Below are 26,404 nucleotides of genomic sequence, written 5' to 3'. Positions count from 1 at the left end.
GCCTCCAGACATTTGAGCACATTATCTTTAAAGGTGCAATATGTAACAATTTTCATAGCCAATGTGTGAACGGCTTGTAACGCAATTTAAAAAATGAGCCCTTCCTGGACTTCCCAGGTTGCCTATTAAAGCCTGTAGACAGATTTTCATGCGAAGGGAGCGGGTCGCTTTTGCCGGGAACGTTTATGCGTGATCCCAAGAGCCTTGCCTCAGTGCTTCTCTTCCGCTATTCAGCAGCGACAACAAACTGCAACACTAGGTAATGTTATCTTAGAGATGGAATCCAGCAAACATCTGGCTACCAGCACAACACCGACTCCTACACAAACTCAGAGTAAGCCAAAAAATAAAAAATGTACTGAATCCCATCTGGCTAAGCGGGAACATGATCGTGGTTGAGTGATAGTTAGAGTGAACATCGGCAGGACATTTGATTACTGGAGGGACCTTCGTTCGGTTTTGGGGATCAAAACCAACCCTGAATTGGCATTCTTCTTATTGGACAGGTAAGCTTACATAACTGCAAAGCATGTGAAATATAGTGGCATAAGGATTGATCTGTGTAAAATTACAATAACACATGAAATGAATGCTAGACAATGTTCAAGATAATGCAAAAAGACCCATTCATTAGTGTAACGTAACTTGGTTATACAGAAAATATATACATTCTATTATTATAAAACAATATCGCATCGATATATCAAAATGACAGTTGTGATGGAATACTGAATTGTGTCGACATATTTATAATGTACAGTCTATTTATAAACAGCTACTGTCATCATCCACCAAATTTAGCTAACAGCTATTGATAAAGCTGGCTAGCTAGCTAATTAATCGTATAAATGCAGTCAATGAATCATGCAAAGAAAAGTGATTACTTCAAACTACAGTCTCGCATAGCCAGATCTATATCCACACTTTGTTTTAGCCCTGTTCCAGCACTAGAGAGTCAAATATAATATACAGTCTCAAAGTTTGTAGTAAAACAATCATAACTGTGTAATTTTAACTATGCTACCTCATCTGTCAGCATGATGCTGATGAATCACGTTCAGTCTCTTTGTACGTTATGTCATTGTTTTGGTCAATGCTCGCTTGCTTGCGTCCCTATGAGTGTGTGCACGAGCACGAGCAACAGGTAGCTGGCTGCAGTTCACTTAACGGCCACTGGTGTCATTAATAACAAGGGTTTCTGAATTTTACATACTGCACCTTTAAACAGAGAAAATAACATGGATAATATCTGTCAGGTGCAGCAAGGACTCAAATTCAGAGTTCAACAAAAGGCTTTATTGGTGAGGCAAAACAAACACAAAAATCAAAACACAGTCTAAAGGTGGGTGGAGAACTGACTGGCTGCAGACATAGGAAGCGTAAAGGTGGGCTATGGTGGGCGGCTGAACCAGTGAACACTGATAACAAGGCAGGTGGGCAGGCCGATGAACGGAGGTGGACAAGCAGGCAAATGTGAGTCCAATGGCAGCGGTGCAGCCAGGAACCAACAGAGATTGTTGGGAAGGGAAGACAGGAGACAAATCCATCCAGGCTGGCTGGACCGGGAGCCTCACAAAAAAAAAAAAAACCTGATCTAAGCCGACTAGGACTAGACTATTAGGGACAGGATAAGACTGACAGGAACATGACAAACAAACTCAACAAGTGCACAAAGCGAGCACTATCCCACATCTAGACAGTGTGAGAACCGCAACAAACTGGTACAAGACAGAGCACACAGGGAGATTATTGCTGCCTTCATGTGCTATTAGAATTGTCTTACTTCCCACTTCTGAAGTGGTAATTACGAGTACGTCGCGTTAAAGTGCTTTGTTGTCGGAAAGAAGAGGAAGAATGGATGACGCCAGGTTCATTTTTTGAGGAAATTTTAGTTTGACACCATAATACATATTACTCAGTAAGTCTGCATGATGATAATGGAATTTTGGTGAAATTCAAACTATTTTTCTGTGTAAAAATGTACAACATGCATCAAATGGTTGCTGATATACATAAATGAGTGTGACCGAAATGGCAAGCACTAACAATTATTTAGAAAAATGAATAAACCTGTCATTCACAACAGAAACCATACTGGTCTCTCCTCTGCCATGTTGAAAGTTTATGACTCAATCCCATTTCGGACACTGGGGTTTCAAAATTATCTCAGAGTTTCCCAGTCATAATAATGACTTGAGGCGTTGTTCATGTGCAACTTGCTATTGGGAAACTCATATTTACGATAATTCTAATAGCACGTGAAGGAAGTTTAAATAGAGGGAGATGAGGGTAATGAGGTGGTAATACTGAACTAATAGCAAGTCAAATAAGGCAGCGGGGTCAGGATCCTGACACCAAAAACAATAAACAAGACCGACTGAGGTGACAGAATCTTGAAACTATCTGTCTATTCTTTCGAGTGAGTCATTCTCTCTCTCTCTCTCTCTCTCTCTCTCTCTCTCTCTCTCTCTCTCTCTCTCTCTCTCTCTTTATTTGTATAGGCTAAATTTAGAACCCTTGTTGTCATAAATGCTGTCAGGACAAAAAGTTTAAGTAAATATTTAACTATGATAAAATCTATTTCTTAGTGCACATGACAACAATGGACTAAAAACCAGTAAAGCCACACAACACTATAGTGTTCCCTGAGATGCAAAAGCATTTAGCCGAAAGTCGTAATTGTAATCTAAAGTAATTTACGATGTAATTTGTTACACTGATTTTATACTAAAAAAGTTATTAGATTACTTCAAATAATTACTTTGAAATTGTATTACACCCAAAACAAATTTTAGTTAACTGTTTTGTTTTTTTTACACTCTGGTGGACTTTAGTGACCTTGACAATGCATCATTCCTTTGCAAATGTCTATAAAATCAAAACCAACCTTTTCATCAGGGGCATACGTATAGCCAAAATCTTTTTTGGATCTTCTGATGACACTCTCTGAGAATGCCCTGTACCGTTCATCACTAGGTTTATACAGAGACAGGAAAAATAAGGCCTGGTAGGCTTGCCTTGCCACTGAGTCAAAATCATCACCTGAAAATGAATAAATAAATAAATCAAGCATAATAAATGCAAAAAGTACTTTGAGATTCTGTCATATGTTTGGTTACGTAACAAACCTTGTTTCCAGTCAAAATTCCCAAACAACTCTTTTAGCCTGTACGGCTCAAAACAGAAGAAAACAAAATCTCCATTGGTCAGGCCTTTCTTGTGAGCTTCAATTAGCAAGCTGCGGACCACCTCGCCACGTGCTGATATCACAATTACTGTACAGGGAAAAGCACAGAGAAATGCTTAAGTGTTTCATTGTTTACTTCCATGTAGGTGATAATGAGAACAAAAACTTACTTTTCAGAACCACTTTGGGAACAACCTGATAATGCAACACAGTGCTAGAAGAGTTGTTTTTACCATGGGAAACTTCAGCTATCTCTGTTAGGACCCAGGACCAGGTTGTCGGCAAAGACCCTTGAGAGAGCGAACCATTGATCTCTATATATTTGGCCACTGTGATGTTATTGTGCTCTGCTTTGTACCTTGGGAGAAAAGATGTTTTGATTATTTATATTTGACAGCAGTACCATCTATATATTGCAGAAATAGTAAGAATAGTGTGGTAGTATGCTATTCCGAACTCGACCAGCGGTTTTCAAGCTTTTAGGACATGCACCCCCCATCCTCCATTTGTCTAATATGAGCTTGTGTTGCCAAAAAATCAGTTGAAAAAGAAATGCGTTCTAACACTCTTGACAAACTATTTAAAAATATAGTATGGAAAACGTGGCTTTGTACTGTAGTTTGGCCTTGTTGTCGATTGTTAGTTTTGACTATTTATGATGGAAGTCAGCTGATTTATTTTTGAACATGTGTTTGGTTTGTCTTATTAGTTTCACAGGTTTTAATCTAATGTGCAAACACCTCAGAATACACACCGTGGACGTGATTCGTTACTTAAAGCTGAAGTGTGTAACTTTCTCTGTGTTAAAATATTTTCTGCTATCCAAGCTTAATATGCAGAGACAACTATAAGTAAGCCATTCGTAGTTAAATTTATTTGAAAACTGTAAACACTGTGCCACTGTGGCACTATAAAAATTCCTCTGTTTGTTTGAGCGACCTGTCCGGCCCAACATAACAACATTGACTCAATCAATGGTGTGAGATGGGGGCAAGGCTATCTGTGTGATCAACAGTAGACAAGGGGCGTATCCTAAAAGCTGTTTAAAAACAATGTTTAGTTTTGGAATTCTGTTCGGTAGCACTAGTGGAAATTACACACTTCTGCTTTAATATGATGCACATGAATCAGTATTTTATGTACTGTTCATCGTATGTCATTTTCACCTCACATGAGTGTATTGATGCCTAAAATTGTTCTTGTTGACTTCCATTGTTTCGATTTTTTTCGAATCCGTTGAATCAGTTTCAATAACTCTTTTAGCGCTTTTAACTGTTCTGGAAGCCGTAGTATTGGCCACGCCCCCCTCTTTCCAAAACCCTGGACTCCAAAGACACATGCACACAGAGACACACTTAGAGACCATTGTATTGGAGCAGAAGTAAGGGGAGTGTCCCCCTGAGCAGTTCGCTGTTGGACCCTGAACGTTAATGGCAGCAGGCTACTGTACCGGCACTTATACAAGCATATATGGGCTGCCCTGTGAACATGCACAAAGATTGACAGGCAGAAACAAAAGATCTGACCACGTCCCACAGACATTTTCCTCTCTGACAGGTATCTGACAGGTGAAAAAAATAATAAAAAATAATTTACAGCACACAACGCTCATTCGTCGCCACTTCTGGTGTAAACGGTAACTGAACAAATCTTTTGGTGAACAGAATCAAAAGACTAGACTCACTTTGATGAATTAAAATAACCACCACTATAATATATCGCCCAACAGGTTGAAAACCCCTGCTCTAAAAGGATAATAGTAGTGGGTGAATTTACAAATTAATAATATAGTTAAAGTTATGTACTGTACATCATATCAAACACTAAGAGGATTCCATAAAGAGCAAAGCTCCAGTCCAAATATTTGGAGAAGACATAATTGCTTGTAAAGTCACACTGCTTTCTACAGCTTTGAGTTTCATGGTACACACCTGATCCCCTCAGCTGGAATATTCCAGGCTGGTTTGCTATCATGGATAATGCCGATGCGCTGCCAGCCAAACTGCTTACAGATCTCCACAAAGAAAGCTCCTAGTTTAGTAAAAGGTCCAAACACTCTTGTTAGTGTTGGGTAGACCTGAAACAAAGGGTCAAAGAGAGAGAGATTTTGCCACCAAAATCAAAATTATAAGCACTTCAGATGCATATTAATGCTTACATATTGCAACTGACCGTCTTATCCAGAAACTGTTGTTCTGCACATATGGGGCTGATGACAGCAATGTTCCAATAAGCTGCTAGTTTAGCAGTCACAGCACAAACCTTAAATAATAATTAGCAAGAGATGAAATGCTTTATATTACTCCATTTCCTAATAAATGCACATTTGATTGTTCTTTGTTATGTGATAATGATATCTTGTGACAAATGAGATTATAATTACTTTTGTAATAACCTTTTGATAGCCCTTCAAGTCAATTTTAAGCTATAATTGAAACTGTGCTCTTGTAGAAGACAGAGCTATATTTGACAGTCCATTGCCTGAATAATTATATAATCAAATGATTTCTATTTCTGACACGTTCTGTTTCAGCTAGCCAGATTTATTCATTTTAAATGAATGCACATACATTTGAGCAAGACGGGCCGATGAAAGCACTGTATTTGTGTCTGTGGTAAAGCTCTACAATCTTCCCTGGGCCACGCAAATCATTGCATTCATCATCCACATAATGGTAGTCCAGTTGATGACCTGACACAACAGATTCAATCAACAACAGATTAAATTATGCTTTGTTCATATTAAATGTACAGTGTTTCATGCAGTGGCCCCAAAAAGTGTTAAGTATTAATTTCATTGCATTACAAACAAAAAATCAAATCGAATCTGCAAACAATTGATGCTAGAGCTTTTCTCAGAACTAATATTACTTTTTTACAATGACTAAAGTAATTAGTCTCAAGGTGACTTATAGTAGAAGTTAACTCTGGTGTCCTAGCAGAGTAACCACAGATTAAATGTGCACGTTTAACTAACGTTTGGCTTCCAAATACAAATACTTCCAAAGACTTAAACTCTATATCTCATTTCAATCCTAACAAGCTTCTTTTGTGACATGTTGTACTTGAAAAGTGTGTTTATGCTATTTTAAAAATATATGACACTTGCATTGATATTTTGTTATGCTATAGCCTACAGTACATGTATACATTTTTAAGTCTGACTTAAGTGTCTACTGTAAAAATTGTTCATGATCATCATCATCGTCTAGTTGGTACAAACATCTCGTTCACCTGGCAGAAGGTCTGGACTGCTGTTTACGGCACTGATGGCGATGAGAGCTCCAGCCCCAATCCGGCCAACACTGAAAGGAATGGAGGTGTTGGGCAAGGAGATCAGCAGGGTGAACTTTGTGCCCAGACTGAGAGACACCGTTGCCAGCAACAAGAGTACTGGGGCTCTCCATAGGTGCTCCATTAACTCTACATCACATATTAGTAATATGAATGTTTTTGAAGTGTACAAACATAATGTATATCATACAATATAATATATTTCTTTCAGAATGGACCTAAAATATATGAGATGACAGATCAAACATAAAATATAGTGTGATATTTGTCAATACCAATGATAAATAATACCAATGAATATTAATAAAAATAAATAAAAATAAAAGAATAATAATAATAATAATACAACAATAATAATAATAATAATAATAATAAATACTTGTTGGGTTATGAGGTTTAAAATCTTTTGATTGTCAAGCTGTCTTTACAAAGACACACATTTTGACAATTCTGGTTCTTCTATCTCAACAATACATTTGTTTTATGTCTGCTTTTAAAGCCCAATAAACATGGATATATAGTAGCCACAATATAAATATATGCCAAAGTCTGTAAAAAATTTCATTGAATGAAAGCAAAACCTGTAGATTCAGTATATGTATGTTGTTTGCATAGTGTATTATAACTGCAGCAACAAGACTTGTAAAATGTTTGTTTGTTTTTTAAATCCCATGTACGTACTATGAACACTAAATTAGGTTAAAATGATATACTCTGAAATTACTTACCACTCATTTCAAAAGAGTGAATCTAGCTTCAATTCAGAGACAATTCAAAAGAGTCAAACAAATCAAGAATCAAATCTTGCATCAGAAACTACCTGTATCCATGGTGGGGAAAAATATCCAGTGACAAACTGTGGCCATATGGTTTTGCTCTGAAACCAGCCATCCACAACAGTGATCTCCCCAGAGTGACTGCAAATCAAGGGTCTCACATTAATATTGCTCTGTATCTCAAGCTCTGGTGCTCCTCTGACGTTTGTTTATCTAGACAAGCGTATAAGTAAACATTGATCTACAGATGTCTATGGGAATTCTCATGTCCACGAGGTCTGGAAAACAATGATACAAGTTTTTCTGTTAGTGATAACATATTTTTCTGTTTACATGCATCAAGGCCCTGTTCAGTAGTGCTTGTAAACATTAATGTGGCTCTAATATTTATCCTCGTTGAACAATGGCTTGTGGAGACAATGGACATTTTAAGGATTAAAACTTACTGTATTACATGTTGATATCTTCTATGAATGTCAACTTCCTGTGTCTGTATGTTACATATCCTGTATAAATGGAAACTCAAAAATAAATCAGTGTCTCATATATTTAGGATAGTGTCTAATAGCAATGTTTACTTTCCACATCTCCACAAAGATTCTCCCATATAAGTAGTGGTGGCCACTCTCGATTCAGGTTAAGAACAATTTCACACAGTAAAAGTTAAAATAAGAACAGTAATGTGGGAATGCCCTCTGGTGTTTCTGTAAATCCCACAAGCCAGCAAACATTTTAAAACTCTCTCAGCAAAAAACAAACAAACAAACAAAAAACATGACAAACACACAATGACAAAGTGAGACAAATGCTGAGGACCAAAGTTTAAAAAAAAAAAAAAAAAGTTTATCACTGCCTAAATACACAAGGGCAATTAACTATCAAAAAGAAAATAAACGTAGTTTTAATTGACATACAATATGTCATACAGTTAACGAACATATTAAGGATGTGCCCGAAGCTGTATACCTTAAGGTGTGGTCACACTGGGCTTTGAGCACACCACTTTTTTCAGACAACACAGCGAACCAGGATATGATGTCACGTGTGAGGAAGCGCTTTAAGAGCTACTTAAAGGTGCACTCAGTAATTCTAATCCAATACGCTTTTTGTCAAATTCTGCAAATATCTCCTCACAGTCTGCTAGCTGTCCGTTCTGTGGGTGGGCTGAAAAAAAATCTGGTATTTGTACACAGCCCTGGCTCTGTAAATGGGACAAAAACAAAGTGGATCGGACTGATCCACACAACACTACTCCAGCCATTCAGCAACAGGGGATGGTTCTTGCACGTGCACAGGATGGGAGGTGGGGGCAGAGCGAGAGGGAAATTCATTAGAAGAGCTACGGCAAACCTGGCTGATGCGTACTTTCTAAACTCTAAGGAGGACAAATGGCTGAGAAACAGACCAAGAGAGAAAAGTCAGACGAATATAAACTAAAAAAGAAGGATTATGATAAGTCGAGGATGGAGCTTCCAAAGGAGCACTGAAGGGAGGGGTGTGTATGTTTTGGCAGCTGAGTTGGAATATCAACAGTGTTTCTCAGGAATAGCTGAGTGCACCTTTAAGGGAGTCAGATTTGGTAGGAATGAAATGTCACGAGATTCCATTTTCCATCAATAAAAATCTGCCTAGCCTCCACCCATTTTAGCAACCCCCCTCCCCAACCCAAACAAAAGTGGTTGGTCCTCAAGTTCAACCAGTGCGCGGTCCAAATTGAGAACATGTCATGTACATTACTACTAATATATCTACAAAAATTAAGCCGGAATCATAAATCAAATGGAATATTTATATAAAAAATGTGTTCCCATTGTGAAGTGTGTTAGCGTGTTTTTACAAAAAATAAATAAATAAATAAATACAAATTCCAAAGTGAACGCTTGACTCTCTGCAGCAAATATTTGAATCTCTGAGACTTCTGACATATATTGATTTTAATATTTGCTAACTTACTTTAAATAACTGTTGTTAATTCGTTTTGTTTTGCTTAGTTGTTTAGGTCTGACGCTATTGAGATGGATCCGCCAGTAAACGTAAAAAAAAAAAAAATAATAACAATAGATATAGTAATATGTTTATGCAATAACATAACAAGTACAACAATATAATATAATATAAACTGTATTTAATATTTTCCTTGTTAACCTTGTGTACCTGAGTTTAACAATTTTGTCCATTTTAACCTTATAAAGCCGAATGTATCATTTTTTAAACATGATTTTGTAAAGCCTCTACATCATCAACATGATAAATACTTTGCAAAGAAAGCTGTTGTATGCACTGTACGAGATGTCTACTGCCTCCTGGTGAAAGTTTCTGTGCTCTTCTGTAAGTAGAAGACCTTGTAATATCATTATCAACCGCCTTGGTACAGTAATGCTCATGTCTTGTTGCTGTGAAATCTTTGCTGATTTTGATTAAGTACCGATACCGTTTATATCATATTTAATTTGCTGTGCTGAATTGTAATGTCATACATACTGTATCTATAGACCAAGGAGAGAAAGTTGTCATGGCCAAACTCCCAAACATTTGGTATCTCTGAAAAGCCCAGGGAGTACTCTCAAGAAACCAAGAATTAATAATGTGGCATGCATTGGCTAAGAGAAAGTTAAATAACAAATGTCCTATACAAAAATGAACTGCTAGGTCTCGGGAGGATAATGATCTATTCAAACATGATGTATACATTTGTATTCTTTTTTTTTTTTTTTTAGATTTTGTTTATAGGTTCAAAAATCTACAGAAGTCCTGAACCGCAAGATGATTTGTTTTCCTACTCATTTTAGTGCCTTCCTGAGCTTATGTCCTTCACCCATAATCTTAAATGACTGTTTTCTATGTATTTTGTTTTTATTTATAATAACATTCGAAATGGGAAACAAAAGTGGTAATGCACCAAGTACCTCACAAATGTTTACTTTAATCTTATTGTAGTGGACAGATGTGCACACACTCTCTAAATAGACCATTTTGGAAAGAAAACATACTTGGGATATTTTTGTTTGAAGTAAAATGAAATATTATGAGTTTTTACTTTGTGATTTAATAATTCATGCATCAAAAATTATAAAGATCCTCCATTACTCCCTATTTTGAAGAACTGCAATCCATCTCACTAAGAGGAAGTAAGCAGCACTAATCATTCTTATTCATAATTTAAACATCTACATTTCTGTGCAGATTGAACTTGGTCATCCTAGTTTAAAAATGTGATGTTGCAAAGAGATAGTCAAATATAGGACACCAGAAGATGATTCAGGCAACCACTGCTAAATCCAGCAAATAATACAACTACATAAATCACTGCTAGAATGTTTTCCAACCACAAGATGGCAGTCTTCACATAAAGCTCTGAGTCACTGGAGTGAGTAACTACTGTAATATTAAACTCAAAAAGCAAAGCTGAAGAAAAATGCAATCTTGAATGCAAAAAATGCAACTTATCTTGTAAAATCGACTTCATCCCAGCACTTTTAAAAATTACTGTTTCTACAAAGCAATACTTGAACTGCCATGATTTTTTTGTTGATGTTGTGGTGGTTTTGGTTTGGTACTGAAGCTAAATAAATGGAGCCATTTCATTAAATCTAGAATGTTCACTGGTAAACTTTGACACGTCATGGGTACATCTTTATTATACATAATTTAATATTCTATGGTTCAAGAGTAGGCTAATTGGACTCATGAATAGCGTTAATTAAAGTGATCTACAGTATTTCAAAATCCTGGTATTTCTTTCTTTAGTTTGTAAATGAGAGTCACAGTCAGATACTGGGTGTCTTTCAATGTGTTGCTTTGTCATTTGCTGTTGCTGAGCTCCCCTGTGCATTCTTGACAGTGTGCTTTTGTGGCACTGAAACTTTTACATTGAAAGATAACTGACCGTGCATGCATTAGAGTGTGTGCTCTAAAGAGATCTGTGGTTCATAGTTAGATGGATGTAAATATCTTTACATTTATTGACTCCATGAAGTAAACATTGGAGTTAGTGTGGCTTTTAGTCCACGTCTCTTAGCTGTGAAACCATATCCTTGTGCGACCCCGTGTACACATGCGTGGACGTTGTATTTTGGCTTCGGTATATGCAACGCATAATTTAACTTCATTTAAACTGACTGATCTCAGTTCAGAAGATTCTGTGCTATCAGTAAAGAGTTAAACTTTGGACTGACTGAGTCATGTGACAAAACAACACTGCGCCGATCACAGCAGAGTTTGTCTTTGAAATACCTAATTAAGTTTTTACATTAAAACCTGTTTGAGACAAAAGATTAGTCTCTAGTTTCATCTGATATGTCACATGAGCGATATATCACGAAATACACTAATGTGTACTTGAGCACATTTTTCCTTAGAAATCCTATATTTTACTGTGCATTATCACATTGAGAATCAATGGGTTCATCTAAAAGTTAAAAAATGTTGCTCTCTATACAGCATGGCTTCATATGGAGTTAGGATGAAAATAAGGTGCATTTCGAGCTGTTCTGAGACCAGTGCAGACAAACAGCACACTAGGTTAAGCCATTCACTAAATAGGGAGCAATGGAGCATCCCATAGCTTTCCTATGCAGCTAAGTACATTCACTCCTAAAATCCAACCAAAAGTTCAGTTTCAGGCTGCAGATGATGTTTGGACTACAAAATGTTTGGCAGACATGGGACAATAGTAATCAGTACATAGATTCAGACTTTATAATGTATAATTTTATTTTAACATGGTTAGCAGTGATTAGATGATGCTGGCCATTACTTTGAATCAGAATTAATTATGCTAATTTCTGATGTGATGTCTGTAACGTCTCAAAAACAGGAATAACCAACACTCCTGGAAACATAATAAACAATTTCTTTAAACAAAAATCTGACCTTCTATAGTTTGGTATTATTTACAATTTCACAACATAGTCCTGCTGTCCACATATGTTGCCATCAATTTGTAAGAAAACTATTTGCTTTAGAATGTTGTTTTTTTTTTTTTTTTTTTTTTTTTGCCTGTTTATTAGGTGCTACTAGTAACAAATCAAAGAGTGAAATCGAAAATGCAAAGCTGTTACGCTCAGGAGGATATAGTGTACTCTTTAAAGTTGACAAAATGTACTTAAAGCAGATATGCATATTTAATACAAAATCTTACATGATTGTGTACAACAGTATAAACCCAATAAAGTTCTCTCTAGAATGAGAATGTCCTCCTAATACCACCTGACTCTGACTACCAATAGCAAGTAGCAAATCATTGTTCATGGCTGTTTCACAAGTTTGCATGTTCATATAATCTTGAAATAATGGTAAATGATTCAACTGGTTTGGGTTCCCCCTGGGCTACATGAACAGAGATAATACATGTTAATAGATTAATGGAAGGGTAAAGAAAGTGAATGTATATTAAGAAAATATAAAATAAATGTGTAGATGTGGTGGAGGAGGGATGCCACTGGAGAGGGGTATGCAAGCCTTTCTGTAATTATTTACATACATTTACAAGTCATTTAGCAGACACTTTTACATACCAAGCAATTTGTATACTCTTGTGGTGATTGCGGGATTAGATGAATGTGCTCTTCCCGAACTTTCCTTTAGAACTCCAATACGTAAATTAAAGCATATTGGCTATTTAAAAAAAAGCCTTTTTTTATACAGTATTACTGGCCCCAACCTTGTTTTAATAGAAAATACATCAACACAGGAAAGAAAACTGCACCAGGAGTCTATGCTTCATAGTTACACCTGAGCCATCATTTGACTTCATATATGCTTGAGATTTCAAAAAAATACCTGGAGAACAAATACAGACATCACATAAAAAGGGAAATGAACTCATCCCTCTTGTTTACATTAAGATACACTTTATTCATAAAGACTTTTTTGTTTAATTTTTAAAGACATAACATTAAATACAGAAGGCACTTACAAAAAAATTGTTAAATTATAGAAACATATATATAGAACATTTAAAATAATCAGAAAAAATTATAAGGACCAGAGATGGCGCCACATTGGCATCCTTGTACAGTACATGTCAAATAAAATCTACAGAGCACTAATCTAAGTACAGTATAAAGAGGATTTATTGTTATTCGTTTAATGCCCCTTATAGGTTTTCATACATAATTGAATCATTTAAAATACAGAGAGCACAAAACACAAATGCATTTGTCACTAGTAAGTGGTTCTTGTTTTTGTTGCAATTTGTTTTATTTAAATGTTAGGCTTTGTGGTTTCCGCACCAAAAGAGTACTGGTACATCTTGATCAGGCGGTTGGCCTCCCTCTGTCCTGACAACAAAGCACCATGGGTAGTGGAATAGTATTTTCTGTGGGTGGCCTCCCCAGCAAACAACACCTGTAGAGGCTTTGGAGGGGAAAAGAAAAAGAAAAAAGGAGACAGAACAAACAACAAAAAATTAGGTTGACCAAACAACAATACTGCCCTGAGGCCCGGTGAGCTATTTTCAGCATAAGTCTCTATTTTTCCACCAAATTAAAGTGGTTTCACAGTCTCCAGTCTCTTTTTGTGTAGTTCGCTCTGTGGAGTCAGACTGTTCCTTTCTGCACCCTGGCCAGAGCGTTTTTACGGAGTGTGTTTACGTGTGCGTGTTTACTTGGCCCCTGTACAGTGCAATCCAACTTTCTCATCTGACTCAAATTTCAGTCTCTGTGCTACACAGCTCAACATGACATATTTACAAAATCACCAAAAGGTCTCTGTCAACAGCACTATGCGCAAGCCACTCTGGGTCACCCTGACTTTATAGAAGTCATGATACATTGAATGACTTGAATGAGAAGAGGTGAAAAGGGCACTAAAGTGATTTTAAACAGGATGTCTCCTGTTAAAATAAAAAGAAACAGGTCTAATGCCTTGGAAGGACACCCGCTACCTTTGGTTTTATCGGCAGGTAAGTCAAACTACAAATCTAATTCATACATTTGTATTTACCCACCATCAACACATATGGTGAACTAATATAGATCAATGATTCTGCACTTTTTTGGATTACTCTTCTCACTCAAGCACAGTGGTTCTCAACCTTTTTTGACTCCAAGACCCCCCACTGTCCAAAAATATATTCAAAGGCTCTCCCAAGTAGCAAACCTCTTCTACTCAAACTTAATTAACAGAAACTACAGTAGGAATGTCAATAGATTTAAATAATTAACCACAACTCATTTTGTGATTCCAGAGGTTTCAGGAACTCTGTTTTTCAATAAAAAGTTGTTGAATTAAAATAAGAAATATGATGTCCATTTACATGTTGTACATCTTCATTTTAGCACTTTTTTAGAATTATAGCAAGTTAGATTATTATATGTTAATAACGTATTATATGTAAAATAATATTAGGTCATTTTGAGACCCTTTTGGAAGTTTGCTGAGGCCACCAGATGGGCCCCAGCCCACTGGTTGAGAACCACTGGTCTATCACACTTGCAGTTAATTGAACATACTGTATTTATTTACATTATTCCCTACTGAAAAGACCATCTTAGATGAGTACAATGGTCCAAGCTGGCTTATGCTGGTTAGTTCTGGTCTAGCTGCTGGACCAGCAGATATATTGTTCACCTGATAAAAATGATGGTCAACCAGTATGTTATTTTTGCTGATTAAGCTAGATAAGAAGCCTGGTAGGGAATTATCCAGCATCCAAAACACAACATGGTGACCAGCAATGCTGGTCTTTTCAATAGGGTTGTTATAATTCTAATTCTAAACTATGATATTTTAAGCACCTATATTGCAGATATGTGGAATCATTAGATTTGTTTTAATAGTGTACACTGCTCAACGGAAAGGTCCACTCACCGGAGCCTTGGTGTTCTTGGTATAAGGCAGGGGCTCAGCTAGCTTCTCCACGTCTCTGCCGCTAGAGCCCACTCGAGTGAAGGAGTAAGAACCCCGGATATAGGGATTACTGCCCCATGAGGAGCGCAGGATCCGCCTTGGCTTCGGGATATTCTGGTTCCCTGTTAGACACACATAGATATCATTTAACTCTTATTTACCAAACACCTTCATGGGCAATATTGGATTCTGTAGCCCATTGCTAATTACGCTAATTGATGCCACTCAAATTTTACACACAGAAGATGTATTTCTTTCTTTCTTCCTTCCTTCCTTTTTAACACTGATTTGAATTTGGTTTTGCAAGAGTGGGTTGTAGTGGACAAGTGTTAATGTAAGATGATAAAGGGAAGCTGGTCATAGATCTACTGTCATATAATCACAGAAATTAGGGGACCTTTCAATTATCAATTACTAAGGTGTGACCAAATCCAATTTTAGCCCACTAATTATATGTGACTAAGGCAGATGGGATGGGAAGCCTAGAGTGGTTCAGGATTAAAACAGACTGACCTAGTTAAGGGGTGTGACAACCTGGTGATGTCATCTACAGATAATGTGTGCATTGACCCTGAGCTCTGACTATGTGTTCTGTCACTTACAATGCAGAGAATTGTTTACAGTACAATCATTGAGACTACACTAAAAAACTCAGAGTCCTTGTCTATCACATTACCCTTGAGTCCTGACCTTGTCAGAGGCTCATTCTTCTGTTTACCTTCAGAAGGTACATTCCTCCCAATTTAAAGGGAGGATTCACTCAAAAATGAGTGTAGTCATTTAACTACCCTCCTTGTTCCAAGCCCATTTTACTTTTTTCTTCCGTGGAACACAAAAGGAGAAGTTAGGCCGAATGTAAGGGACTCACAACCTCAGTCACTAATCACTTTCATTTTATGAAAAAAGCAGTTTCAACATTAATAAAAATTCCTTCTCTTGTGTTGCACGGAACAAAGAAAGTCATACAGGGGTGCGTGTCATGTACAAAAACATAACACACTGCTTAACTACCATAGTATGATGCATCACTGGAGAAATTAACTAGCTTGTCACGACTGTTTCTCAAAACCGTAGTTTCGCACATACGTCGTTCAAACCATGTTGGTTCAACAATATAGTGCTTTAGTCAATGGAGTTTCACAGAGGATGGAGTAAAAATTTCTGCAGAGATTGAATGGATGTCAAATTATAGCACGTTAGCATGGATGCCATAAAGCTGTTTATTGTGAGAAAGCTGCTTAAGACACAAAAGGGGCATCCGCGTTTGTATGCACTGTGTAATAGTTGTCTTTATCCCCATATGCATATGGCTCGGTAAGTTTCCCCACTAAAGTCATACTCCAGGGTCTCCCCGGTGCATTTAAGCACATACAAACATGTGCAATCTTCAAAAACCTAAAAGATCACCACCTATGCGTTGGCCACATAAGCCACATTTTCTGACAGAAATCTAGGTGGTTAAATCGCTTTCTCTTAGTCCCTTTATTGGCGTACTGAAACCAGCTGCACTTGCATGACGATTCAGAATGCCACTTTCTCCAAAAAACCCAGAATAGGCAGTTTTATTAAGTGTATTTAAATGGGGTCTTAAGTCTTACAGAATGAAAGATGTATACAAAGATATAGAAGCCTCAGCGAAGTCAAATGACGTTGACACCATAAAGTAACAAGAAACTATGTGTTTAACCACAGGTGGAACTTTGCAATGCTGTTTGCGAATGTTTGTTGGAACTACGGTTTCGGGAAACACCAAATTGTGGAACTATGTTGGTAACAAGAGAACTAGCCAAATAGTTGGCTAACGATGCTTGTGCAAAATGCACCCCAGGTTATGTACGATGTGAAGTTGCGTAAATGATGACTGTTCTTGCTGTTCTAGTATACACTACTGAGAATTAGGTATCATTTTCTTGGTTTGTCACACCCAGATTGGGGATTTTATTGGTGAGGTGTTGAAACAAGTCTACACCCAAATGTCTTGCTAGTATTTGTACATTTGAGAACTTTATTATGAAGTGTGCCATGTATTATTTTTGTGCAATATGTATGCATGTAAAATTATACTGTATAAGGGGGCTATTTATATAGGGTACATTCTTGTTTTGAGTCTGCACTGTTGTTAATTATTTGTCTATGTAAACATGCATTAGACAGACATCTTTGCCTGTTGTGAGGTGTGTCGCTGTTTTAAAGTGCCTCACACCATGAGTGCCACATTTCAAGATGTTGTGTCTAAGTTAAAAGAAAAGTAAAAGAAGTTCAACTTTTAAAAACCATTCCATTCTGCTGCGTCTATCTGTTTTTTAATGAAAAGAACATGTCATGTGTGAACAACCCCTTACACACTCATACTCACTGACCTGTGAATTGGCGCAGTAGTTCGGTGCAAATCTCCGCCACAGTCTCATCGTCGCACCTCTCCATGTGCAGGGCCTCCTCTCCACATATCCAGCCGCTCAGCATGTGACCATAGCGCTCGGGCGGATACAGCACATCAAAGCTGCAGATCTTTCGGTACCATAGCTCTTCTGGGTATGCCAGGCTCTCCAGTTGTGCCTCGTCCTCCCACACAAACTGGATGCTATTGCACTCAGGGCTCCAGAAGGGCTCCTCAAACTCCAGAAAGATCTTATCAGTGGTACTAATGCCCAGTTTCTGGATGGCCTGCTCCTTGTCTGGAGGCAGGCCCGGAGAGAAGAGTGTCTCGTGAGCCTTCTTCAGGACCCCAAGAGAGGCCGTTACGATCACGTGGTCTACTGGCAGACACTCGCCATCTTCGCACTCCACACAGACCGGGGCAGCGCTGGGACGCTGGTCCTGGTTATGGTCGGCCTGGTCTGTGATTTCCTCAGCATCGTGGGAGCTGCAGTTCCAGTGGATGCGGTGAACCGGCTTGCTGAGGCGAAGGACTCGGCTTGGGATGTCCTGAGCCAGGATATCAACGACTTTAATGAAACCAGTGGGAATGACGTGGTGAGCGCCTGGAATCTCAGTCCATTCACCAAACTCGCTTAGAGACACTTCATCCATGCTGGGGGAACTGCTTTCACAACTCTCCACCTAAAGCACACAAAGATAATAAGATTATGCACCAAAAAATTTAACATCACTGCATAATCTTGAACACATACACCAACAAATCTAATTTTAAGTAGCTGAAATAGCTCCTTAAGGTAACAATTGCGGGTTACCACTTTTTACAGTGGTTTCTTTAAGTAAGAAGTTACTTCTCTGAACCAAAACTAAAGTCTGTTCCAAGTCACTTAAAGTGTTATATTTATATTACGTATAGCCCTGAATAGGGGTGGTTTGACCAAAATATCATTAAAACTTATATCACAGTACGAGTAGTTCTATTTTATGGTAATATGTATATCGCAAATTAATATACCGGTATTTATTTGTGTGGGAAATTCAACCGAATTTTTTATTTGTCCTATCTAAAATAATCATGTGGTGATGCTATTTTTTGCATAATCAAGTGAAATAAAAACTTTACAAATGAGAGGTATATCATTGGATTATTTTCTCTTTTTAGTTGAAACATAACAGACGCAATCCAAAAGACTATTCATTATAGATGAGTGATAGCTCTCACATTATATAACACTTAAATCAAATAAAAAGCAAAAGATTCAAAACAGTAAAAAGTAATTTTATAAAAATGCTAATTCTGACATAAATTTTTGATTGGATGAGTCACGTTTGAAGTCTTTGTAAAATGGCAGATAAACACACAACTGTAAACACAAATCAATTGAATTCTATATAAATGTGGCAATTTTGCGACACTGCTTAGAAAACATAATGTAAACTCTGCATTGCATTATGCCTAACAAACACCCAGTGTTAATGTTTTTTTTTTTCCATAGTTTGTCTATTGATGAAAATGTCCTTTCAATTTACTAAAAATTTTTCAAGTCATATTCATTCATTTTAGTTTTACTCTGACTAAAATTGCATATCATTTTAGTCAACGGAAATAACATATTTTAGTTGATGATAATGTGCAAAATGACAACCCAGATAGCAAACAAGCATTGAAACAATGTTATGTCAATGCTGATGCATCAAAATGGCATTGAATTAATGTTACAATCTGACATAAGCGAGGGAACTGATTTTTGGCAAGGGGTGCTGCAGTTTAGGCGGACGATAAACACATAATGCGCGTGTAGCGGTGTCAGAGAACCATGTGTTTCCCTGGGGATCATGTCTATCACCATACACAAATAAAAGGAATAAAGGGAGAATAAAAAGTTCACTAGAATCCATCACAAGGGCTCTCTTCAGTTTGGCAGAGCCCTGCCCACAAGCATGACAAATTTCTCAGAAATGGGACGCAATTTTTATTAACATAAATGCCAGATATACTGCAAGCGAAAAATGTATTATATATACTGCATAAATACAATTTAATATATGAAATATTGTTGTTGATACTGTTTTCCAGTTTTGCTCACTATGGGGTGCTTCAGCACCCTCAGCACCCCCCTTCCCATGTCTTTGCAATCTGACGTTGATTCCTACATCACTTTTGTTGAAACAATGTTAAAATATCAAGGCTGGTGAAAAACAATTATATAAATAAAAACAACTTCCACATAATTTCTAGAGTTTATTTATCTTCATCAAAAAAGTGATAACATTAAAATTCACAGTAAAAAAAAGTTGTAGCTGGAGGCTCCGGAGAAACTTCTTCCACACTCATTAGCATCTAAAACAGAACAGATCAAAAACAGTAGGATAAAAACCAGCAGTAACAAATCGATTATGTAGGCTAGTCCAGTCCTGGGGACCCAGAGTACTGCACATTGTGGATGACTCTCTTATTGAACACACCTGATTTAACTTATCTGAGTAAAGCTCCATGACATTAATTAGGTGTGTCCAATAAGCAAAACATCCATAATGTGCAGTCTGTGGGAACAGCAGTTATGCCAATATATGGTTTGTCTAGATTCTTTAAGCGGTCTGTGGTATTTTTTAACAAGAATATTGTTAGAAAATGCCAAGGGTACTATGCAATATAAATGCTACACCTGCTATCAATAATATATTTTTTGTCTCATTCTATTAAAGCGATAGTTCACCCAAAAATCATCATTTACTCTCCCTCATGCTATCCAAGATGTTTATGACTTTCTTTCTTCTGCAGAACACAAAGATTTTTAGAAGAATATTTCAGCTCTGTAGGTCCATACAATGCAAGTGAATGGTGGCCAGAACTTTGAAGTTCAAAAAAGAATATAAAGGAATCATAAAAGTCATCCATATGACTCCAGTGGTAAAATGTATGTCTTCAGTAGCAATATAATATGTGTGGATGAGAAACAGATCAATATTTAATTCCTTTTTTAATACAAATCTCAACCTTTACTTTCACTTTCACATTCTGAAAGTGAAAGTGGAGATTTATAGTAAAAAATGATTCAGAAAACATATAAAATTCTGGAGTCGTGTGGATTACTTTTATGCTGCATTTATATTCTTTTTTTGAGCTTCAAAGTTCTGGCCACCATTCACTTGCATTGTATGCACCTACTGAGCTGAAATATTCTTCTAAAAATCTTTGTTTGTGTTCTGCAGAAGAAAGAATTTCATACACATCTGGAATGGCATGAAAGTGAGTAAATGATGAGAGAATATTCATTTTTGGGTGAACTATCCTTTTAAGAAAATCCACATAATATCAGTACACTAGAGATGATGTTACGCAGTGCAGACTGTGTAGCTTGACATTTAAGAGAATCCATATAAGATCACATAGGTTTTTTTGTAAGAGCTCTTGATTCAAATTTGTATGAATTGCTCAATAGTAGATTTTCATTCTAATAACTGCTAGATTAGTCATTTATCAAAATAATTGTTAGTTGCAGCCCTACATGAATGTCTGTTTGCTGAAAAGTATGGAGATAAAAATAACGAGGAACACTGCAATTCACTAAAAGTTGGCTAGCTCACCTAGCAACACCTAGTCACCACATTGTTCTGGAATTAAATGTTAGTGCATGGCATAAACAAACTGTTATAAAACTATTCACGAATAATCCGTTTTCAACAATCCATCACCGAAACACTGCTTTCTGCGAAATTGTAATACAAATTAAATCCTTTCCTTACCTGATATAACTGCAAGGATGTGAGGCGCAGGTTAGTCCTTTCCAGTTCCAAGGTGATCACATGGTCGACTACAGTCAATGTTTACTCAATGTCACTCCATCATGGGGTGCTTCTCATTTCTTTAATTGTGCATCCTTTCTTTTTCTTTGTATTTTTCTTTCTTTTTCTTAACTCCTCCCTCATAAGACACGAGGAAAGGATGCTATATGCAAGCGCAGAATCAAAGAATGAAATCAAAGCAGTACATGTGTTAAATGGCATATCCTTGCTCACTTAAGTGTTACTTAAAGTAACGTAAATCAATGATGATTTTGCAAAGAATGTTTTACTACTGCGCTTTAAGGGATATGCCGTAATGTTGTTTGAACTTTGTTAATGAAGACATTACTATGACATTTTTATAAAACAAAATGCAGTTTTGAAGTATGTGGAAATGTTTCTTAAAGACTTTAAGCACTTTTTAAAATTAATGTATTAGTTACTGACAATAACACCTAAATCCTACACAATACACAAAAAACAAGCCAGTAAATCAAAGGGGCAGAGAAATAATAAATTACATGAACATTATATGAGTGCGTTAGGTGTTTGAACAAACCTGATTTCTGTATAGGATGCACCTATGTTTCCTCACTAACAAGGAAGCATCAATTAGAGTATTGAGAAGCATACATGATCTCGTGGTCATCAATTACATATCAATGTTAGATCAATGTCACTGTCAGCACCTATACTGTATGTGCTGTTGGCTTTCATCAGAATTTCAAAATTGTTTCAACATGCTTTTAATATTTACATTTCGATCTCAAACAAAATAATGATTCGGAGAAAAAAAATAGTAAATAATGAATATGCTTGAGTATTAGCTACTTTTTAGAAGTTACTGTTTTCTGAATTCTTCATGGTTCAGAGACTGTAATTTATTTTACGCGTTTCGCCAGTTGGTGATATTGCTTTTTTTTTTTTTTTTTTTTTACGGAAACAGCATTTTCACAAAACTAGTTATACATTATGACTGATGGCCTTATTTAGATAGTGTGTGACACATTCGATGGAAAGGAGGAGGCGAGAACCGGCTTGATAACATAAATAACAGTTTAATAATAAACTTAGCCAGAAAGACACAAACATAAACAGGTGTTGGACAGCTGTCCGTAACTCTCTCTCTGTCGCACTGCCGTCTCCGGTTGGCCTTATCCCTCTCAGGCTTAATCAGCCCTCTGCCCTGCCACATTCCTCCCTTGTTCTCTCAGGCCGGGGAGCCCCCGGCATGACGTACATCCCCTCCCCTCTTTTCCGGGGGGTGGGGGGGCATGCCTTCAGCCCCGTCTGCCGGCTGGTCATCCCCGTCTACCTGGATCAGGGAGGGGACAAGGGGAGGGAAACAATAATAACAAAAAATGCGGTACCTACACCCTGTAACAGGAATCGTACCAAAAAAACAAAACAATAATAATATTTAAAAGAGAGGGAAAGGCCAACGCGGAGCGGCAGTGGGAGAGAGGAGAGAGAGAGAAAAAAAAAACGTACTCGTCGGTTCTCCGATACGGCGTAGCCTGGTCCGTAGCCACTCCTCCACCCTCTAGTGGAGGACAGCCGCGCCTCCCCGGGCGGATCGGAAGCAGTCCTCCAGCCCCTGGCGGACGGAACGCCCCGGCATGTTTTCGGTGGAGGGTAGGGGTCTCCCCCGCCCCTGGCAGCGGTCCTCCCGCTCCAGGAGGTCGGCCAGGAGCCCCTCCCCACTCGCGGTCAGTGGTCTCAGACCCCGCCGCGTTTCAGCAGCTGGTAGGGGTCTCCTCCGCCCCCTGGCAGCGGCCCTGACAACGGCTGCTCCATTGGGGTGTTTTGTAGTGGCGAGGACTCTACTACGGCGCATCTTTCCTCCTTCCCGGGTTTCGGCACCAGTGTTACACATTTGATGGAAAGGAGGAGGCGAGAACCGGCTTGATAACATAAATAACAGTTTAATAATAAACTTAACCAAAAGACACAAACATAAACAGGTGTCGGACAGCTGTCCATAACTCTCTCTCTGTCGCACTGCCGTCTCCGGTATCCCTCTCATGCGTAATCAGCCTAATTAGGGGCCGGGTGTGTGGAATCACGACCCGGCCCTGCCCTCTGCCCTGCCACAGAGTGCTAGTGCTAAGTGCAGCATGCATGCAAAGTCAATGGGCATGGCCAGGAAGTTTTGAAAAAAAATAAAAAACGGACAACAGTGATCATCTTGGACATAATATAAAGAGCACCTATTATGATCTCTAAACGTGCCTAATTTTGTTTTAAAGGTCTCATATAATAGATTTACATGCATCCAAGGTCAAAAAACACTTTAATTTGCTCATAATTTAAATTGCAGCATTACTTTTTTCCCAGTGTCAAAAACGACTCGTTCAATGATCTGTTCTAAAGGATTCATTCTAAACTCCTCCTTTCAGAGTGCCTACTCTGCTCTGATTGGTCATATGTCCCAGTCAGTTGTGATTGGTCTTCCGCTTAGTGTAGTGTTTGAGGGCAGGTCAAAGCTATTCGTGAGCAGCCAATGAAGATCAGAGGCAGGTTATTTGTTACCAAATTAGTACAGGAAGTAAGTCTGGAATTACTAACGACTCATTTCAGGTGTTCAGAATCGGCAGTCAATAACTCCATTTGTCATGCACTTTGATTTTGGAAACTTTGCAGACTTTTTTACATTCACAAACAGCTATATAACACACTACATGAAAGGTAATATTTGAAAAACCATAACAGGTGCTCTTTAATGTTTTACTACGTTGTTTGAGTTTGGACATGGACTTTATTATAATCTCCAAACTGCAAATGTAGGAACTGAATTTTTACTTTGCACTGCAAACTGACCTGCCTCTCAAATGTCTTAGTGCAATGACTTATTTCTCAGGAAAATAGCAAATTGTGCTTTGTGGCATTTCATATACATACAATACACCCCCAGTTTGCGCGCATACACCCACAGATAGCGCAAACACTCCCACCCACACCCAGGGTAAGAAATTTACTTTTTAGTCCACCAGCCAAGGTGGCTGGTAGATGAAAAAATGAAATATAAAGGAAAAATACAAAAATGTTATTGCATTTTACAAGTGGATTTTATAGACATGAAAGACAAATAATCAATACTGTAAGCATGTTTAAAATTGAACTTCTTTGTTAAAGAATTGTATTGTTTATTTTATTATTTATGAAATATTTAATTGCCAGATAGTCTATTTAGAATTCTTTTCAGATTATTTCCTTATTACAACAAAACTACATTTGTATTTTAAAGTACATATTGTCATATGAACAACCAGTAAGTAACTCATGAGTCTCCTGAGCCTGTACACATAACACAGTAACAGTTCTTGGTTTATTTGGAGTGAGTTAATTCAGTCAACTCCAACTGATTCTTTGTTTCACTAAAAAGAGCTGGCTCATAGAGTCGTTCATTTAGGAACTGGACAACACTGGTATCGCTGTAGTTGTAGATTCACTAAAAAGAATTGGCTCAAAAGAATACTTTCTTTGGGAATCAGACTATACTGTTGCATGTTATGTCTCATTCTGTAGATTCAAAAGAACCATCTCAAAAGAGTTATTTGATTGGGAATCGGTCTACTCTGGTAGAGCTTTATGTCTTGCGCTGTAGATACAGAAGCAATGAGGGTTTCTGTTGCACTTAATGGTAGTACAGGATACACTGTGAGTATTTTATTCCGGTTTTCTGTTTGAATCGCCAGAAGAACGCACGTTCAAGAACTGTTAACGAAACCGAATGTTATGAAAAAAATCATTCGGTTCCTGTATTATAATGCAATCATTACCAGATAATTTGTATGTGTAGTGGTGGGCTATTATTAAAACTTACTTGCATATCCACTGGAAATCCGAGAGTGGTCTTGCCTTCACCCCGATGGTATGAACGCTCCTGAACATTGCCATTATCTTGTTTCTAGATTTACAGCTAACGGAGACTATCTATGAGAAGCGGCACTAGCTAATGAGACCCGTTCTATGTAAACACCTGCAACCTTACTGGCTGTAGGCCTTCAGAGTCCCCTTGAGGACAAAACTGTAATGTTACATTATTTTACAAGCTGACACAAACTGATGGCGTGTGACACTGCGAATTTCACCAGCCAAATAGAAAATGTACCTGCATTTGGTGCTTGGCGGGTGTTAATTTCTTGACCGTGCCCAAGCCCACTTGTGCTGGCATGGAGCTTGCGCTTGGAATTAGCGCTCTCATGAAAATTGGATAAAATGTTGCACGTGGTCATAGCGCTGCACTTTGCGCAATAACTAAAATAGAGCCCTCAGACTGACTAGCATGTAACTTTGTTTAAGTTTGCCTGTTCATTTGCTTCATTGTCTGTGCTGATGTCAGTTGTAATATTACATACAGTATGTGTTGTGGATATAGTGATTAATCTCATGTATAAATAGGCCGTGTTGTGTGATTAACCCGTTTGTAAAGCGGTCCATTTGGCTGGTGTTCAGCTCTTTCTGTTCACACAGCTCAAGTGGGGAAATACCCAAAAACTGTATTATTTGATTACATCTAAATACAGATGTTTCTTCTTTCTGTTTGTGCAACGTTAATATCTTGCAGTATTATTTAATTCTCATCATATTTTCGTCAACACTATGTTTTAATTAAAATCATTTCATTATCATCATGATGCATCTTTTTTGTTTCGTATTCGTTATTGTTGAAAAAAATAAAAAAAAACCTTTGGCAACTAACATTTTCGGCAACTAACATAGCCAGCTGAGTGCTTGTTCTGGTTCTGTCCCTTCCTCCAATAACCTTTTGCATTACAGGACACCACTCAATGTCTGCCCTACTTTTTACCCCCATAATCCAGCTTTCAATACTATTAGAATTAAAGTGACTAGTCTGACATAACAGAGGACAAACAGTACAGAGAGGTTGAATTAATACATGGATTGTGAATACTAGCCCATTGTGAGTCAAGGACTCATAATAAGAAGTAAGAAAAACAACAGTAGGGTTGGACACATCTCTGGGTGGAGCTCTACAGTTTCACAATTCAAAAGAGAAAATCACTATTGCAACAGTGTGGAAATGGTGCGTGACGGTGAGCTCCACGTCACTGTTGGCCTACAAGAGAACACACGCAATGAGTGTTCTTGTGAGCCAACGGTGATTTTT

At 37.7% G+C, this 26,404-nt stretch overlaps 2 protein-coding genes across 4 annotated transcripts in view; both read right to left on the bottom strand.

The window, feature by feature from the left end:
* Nucleotides 1-7,375, bottom strand: part of si:dkey-37g12.1 (atrial natriuretic peptide receptor 1) — a 30,637-nt gene extending 23,262 nt beyond the window's left edge. Inside the window, exons 1-8 of the mRNA XM_051703782.1 lie at nt 7,302-7,375; nt 6,422-6,610; nt 5,758-5,879; nt 5,360-5,449; nt 5,119-5,264; nt 3,421-3,545; nt 3,129-3,275; nt 2,888-3,042 (exon numbers count right to left, since the gene is read on the bottom strand). Of these exons, the coding sequence (XP_051559742.1) occupies nt 2,888-3,042; nt 3,129-3,275; nt 3,421-3,545; nt 5,119-5,264; nt 5,360-5,449; nt 5,758-5,879; nt 6,422-6,610; nt 7,302-7,347 (1,020 nt within the window). The 5' untranslated portion in view covers nt 7,348-7,375. The remainder of the gene's footprint in view (nt 1-2,887; nt 3,043-3,128; nt 3,276-3,420; nt 3,546-5,118; nt 5,265-5,359; nt 5,450-5,757; nt 5,880-6,421; nt 6,611-7,301) is intronic.
* Nucleotides 7,376-12,225: 4,850 nt separating this feature from the next.
* LOC127444424 (spermine oxidase-like) overlaps nt 12,226-26,404 on the bottom strand; it is a 32,646-nt gene continuing 18,467 nt past the window's right edge. For all 3 annotated transcript variants that reach the window (XM_051703790.1, XM_051703791.1, XM_051703792.1), the window contains 3 exons: nt 17,469-18,168; nt 15,070-15,230; nt 12,226-13,614 (listed from right to left, as the gene is read on the bottom strand). In XM_051703790.1, the coding sequence (XP_051559750.1) occupies nt 13,462-13,614; nt 15,070-15,230; nt 17,469-18,168 (1,014 nt within the window). In that variant the 3' untranslated portion in view covers nt 12,226-13,461. The remainder of the gene's footprint in view (nt 13,615-15,069; nt 15,231-17,468; nt 18,169-26,404) is intronic.

This window comes from Myxocyprinus asiaticus, chromosome 7 (genome assembly GCF_019703515.2).
Source record: "Myxocyprinus asiaticus isolate MX2 ecotype Aquarium Trade chromosome 7, UBuf_Myxa_2, whole genome shotgun sequence".
In the NCBI taxonomy this organism is placed as follows: domain Eukaryota; kingdom Metazoa; phylum Chordata; class Actinopteri; order Cypriniformes; family Catostomidae; genus Myxocyprinus; species Myxocyprinus asiaticus.
The sequence above is the reverse complement of the archived record's forward strand: the minus strand, read 5'-3'. Positions and strand labels throughout refer to the sequence as shown.